This window comes from Syngnathus scovelli, chromosome 10 (assembly GCF_024217435.2).
Source record: "Syngnathus scovelli strain Florida chromosome 10, RoL_Ssco_1.2, whole genome shotgun sequence".
In the NCBI taxonomy this organism is placed as follows: domain Eukaryota; kingdom Metazoa; phylum Chordata; class Actinopteri; order Syngnathiformes; family Syngnathidae; genus Syngnathus; species Syngnathus scovelli.
The window spans coordinates 12,937,501-12,940,943 of NC_090856.1; the positions used below are offsets into that span (position 1 = coordinate 12,937,501).

The 3,443-nt window shown below is 56.0% G+C and overlaps 1 protein-coding gene across 1 annotated transcript in view; it reads right to left on the reverse strand.

Annotated features, from left to right (window-relative positions):
• The window catches only part of med16 (mediator complex subunit 16), a 7,514-nt gene extending 4,071 nt beyond the window's left edge, over positions 1-3,443 (reverse strand). Inside the window, exons 1-9 of the mRNA XM_049730066.2 lie at positions 3,266-3,443; positions 3,068-3,175; positions 2,234-2,403; positions 1,888-2,169; positions 1,655-1,804; positions 1,135-1,240; positions 916-1,071; positions 606-835; positions 49-255 (exon numbers count right to left, since the gene is read on the reverse strand). Coding sequence (XP_049586023.1) covers positions 49-255; positions 606-835; positions 916-1,071; positions 1,135-1,240; positions 1,655-1,804; positions 1,888-2,169; positions 2,234-2,403; positions 3,068-3,175; positions 3,266-3,443 — 1,587 coding nt within the window. The remainder of the gene's footprint in view (positions 1-48; positions 256-605; positions 836-915; positions 1,072-1,134; positions 1,241-1,654; positions 1,805-1,887; positions 2,170-2,233; positions 2,404-3,067; positions 3,176-3,265) is intronic.

A 3,443-nucleotide genomic window follows, 5' to 3' on the forward strand; every position in this document is an offset into this window, starting at 1 on the left:
ATTAGGCTCACACGGAGGAGGGCAGCATCAGCGAGCGCAGCGACGGACCTGCTGCAGGGCCTGGTTTTGCCTCATGTACTCCTCATGGAGCTTGTCCACCAGGTTGTGGACCATGCCGGGCTGCACGTGCAGGAGGACGTCCCACCAGTCATAGCCCGTCACCATGCAGTACTCCAGCAGGAACAGCAGATGGCGCAGCGTAGTGTTCATCTCCAGCACTTGACCCATCGATGGCGACACTCTCAGCATGTGCAGCTGACAACCCGTCACATAACTCCTCATGACTCGTCATGACTTGTCGAATGGCGGAGAGCAAACAGAGCAAGCCTGGCCATGTGTCAGACCGACAGACGTTGCAAAAGCTTCTGCACAACAAAACGCAAAGCCAACCCCTGACGCCTTGGCGCAAATTTGGCTTTTTCTCTCGCGCCGCCAAAACGTCCCACCCCCAAGGTTAGAATAGGTTGAGAAATGGCATGATTGTGAGATTTCATTTCCTTTGCAATTTTGTAGTCACCCCGATGCTTTTTATTTGCTTTCAGAGCAGCTTTGTTAGCTTTCATTATCTTAGGTTCCACAAAGACGTGTCACACGTGCACCCTCACCTTGCCATGATTATCGACTCCGGCCAGGGCCAGCGAGGTCCAGGAAAACTGCAAGGCCTTGAAATGGAGGCCGGGCGCCCCAGTTCTTTGCCGTTTGACGGCCGACTCGTCTCCCGACCGCTGCCCCGGTCCGCCGCAGCCAGCCACGGCGCCATAGAAGACGCCCATTGTGTGGAGGGACAGGCGGTGCAGGATCTGGATGGTGCCATCGTGGAAGGCCAGAGCCAGACCTGAAGCAGCACAGTGGCGGGCGGGCGGCCGTCAGCGGCGGACAGGCGGCCCTCAGCGGTGGGTGGGCAGCCGCGCTTACCCAGTCCGGGGCAGAACTTGGTGTCCGACGCTACCTTCAGGTCAGTGTTGGAGATGGAAACGGGCAGTTTGGGAAGGGCGACGGCCGACACTCTCTCCAGGTCGTTGGTGGTGGTCAGTATCCTCCACTTGAGGATAGTGGGTTGCTTCTCGCCCACTGGAAGGTCACAAGTGGCCCGTGTCGGCCCAGATCAAAAGGTCAAAGGTGCTCAGGACTCACCAACAGGCGATCGATGCTGGAAGATGTTGTTGACGGGGAGCCCCTCCTTCCTCAGCGACCAGCACTCCACAATGCTGCCACTCTGGTTGGATGCGCAGAGCAGAACCTGAAGGGCACACAAGACGGCGGCTCAGCCTCTCGAAGATATATCTTTGAAAAAGAGCTGCGTGGCGGTTTTGTGTTGACAACGAGACTGGAGCCTGGCTCCCAGCCAATGAGCATCACTTCTGCATCGCTGCCAGCCTCTTGATCTGCTCACTGAGGAAGGAGCGTGAGAGGGCGCCTTTGCTTCCTACTGCTTTGCTTTCGAACTTGACATTTGCGCCTCCGGACGTGGCGCAAACGTCTTGTCAATGCTGAATCCTCCCCGTCAGTGCTCGCCAGCAAATTGAGCACATGGCTCTCACGCCAGTTGGAGGGAGATAAAAAAAATGCCTGGCGGCACGCTTTTCGACTCAGAGACTCCAGCGGCCGCTAAATGAGACTCCAAGATGGCCATCAAGTCAGCGAGCTCAGTTACCTGCTCAGAGTTCTCTCTGGTCAGGAACTTGAGGTGCGTGACGGCGGGGTACTTGTCCCGCCTCAGCGGGTCTGTCATGCAGCGCAGGAACAAGGAGGGCAGAAGCTCGGTGTCGATGCGGCACTTTTCGCTCACCACGCTCACCACAACCTGCGCACACACACACACACACACACACACACACACGGCGTCAGACCCCGCCTGCGAGCCAGTTGCCAGCATCAGCAGGGCACCTTGTAAAACTGGACGGGCGAAGAACTGCTGCCATCGGTGGCGGCCACCACGATGTTGCCGCCTCCCGTGAAGGCAATGTCAGCCAGTGCCACGCGTCCTCGCAGGCGACACAGACACTCGCTGGCCGTCAGCAGGGCGCCACCGGGTTTGAGCAGTGACACGGTGACCAGGCCGCTGACCGTCACCGCCAGCCAACCCTCCATTGGCTTCCCGCCAAACAGGGTCAAGGATGGCGAGAACTTGACCCGGGAGAACTTTTCACCAAAGTTTGTGGAACCCGACTGCAAACAAACAGGTTGACTGCCAGAGCAAGGAGAAACGTGGTGGCGCCGGGCGGGCGGATACCATCTCCACGTGCAGGGCTAATTTGACGCCGTTGTGCAGCCAACTCAGCGCCACGATTGGATCTCCCTCAACAGAACTGCTCAGAACACTGTGCCAACTGTTGACCAGGTGCTCCGACATGGACCAGCACTTGATATGCCCGTCGCCGTCCGCTGACAGCAGTCTGGAGCCTGCGAAGCCAACAGATGCCTGTTCAGACAGGCACCCACGCGCCCAGGCTATTCAAATGCCCTGAAAAATCCTTGGCAACAAAGAAATTGAGGAGAACAAGGTGGATCGCCGCTGCTCATGATCACGTTTGTACAAAAAGCCTTTGCTCGAGATGTTCGGGCCACCACGGCGAGGATACAGCCACGTCTCGGAATTTGGGTTTGTACGAGCTTATTGAATTTTGAAAGAAAATTCTTTAGCTGACAGAGGAGACTGAACCAGAGCATCCAGGAGATACGCATGTTGCCAAAGGATCAAGTTCTACACTGTCAGTGGAATTTGAAGGTGTTCGTTTTTTATTTTTTGGGACGCGACAACACTGCCTTTCACTGGAAGCCATCCATTTTTATTTTATTTATTCTTGTCTCTCTCAGCGCTTTGTCAGACAATCAGTTGGAACGCTGCTAATTCTGGTGACTAGGACGTTGGGAACGATGTGTTGTGAACACTGTGACTGCAAGTCTTCACCCCTTCCCGTCTTATTGTTGTTTAATCGCTTCAATCTGCCACCTGTATGATGAGTTGATCTTTGAGCTGCCTTTCAGAGGTTGGGTCTCCCGAATATGATGATGACAAGCACAAAATGTGGCACGTTGCGCAGGACTTTGGCGTTTGTCACCTGACCTGACTGGTCCCACTCCAGGCAGGAAATGACCTCAGCGTGGCCCGAGCTGATGGAATACACATCCCAGGGATGCTCCGTGTCCATGATGTGGATCATCTGGCTGACATCTGCAATGCGTCAAGCCATCAACCGAACAGAAGGGTGGCTGAACGTTGGATGCTGCTCTTGGCTAAGAGGAAGTGCATGCGCGTGCCTACCTGGCTCGCCACCGTCCCCGTCGTCTTTCAGGTCAGTGGTGAAGGCCACCAGGTTTCTACAGGACCAGGAGCAGACCAGTGGGGTGGAGGGGCAGTGGGTGTTTTTGGGGCGCCTCTCCCAATCGCATACGTACGCCAACTCCATGCTGCCCTGAAACACCGGCTGCAAACAAAACAT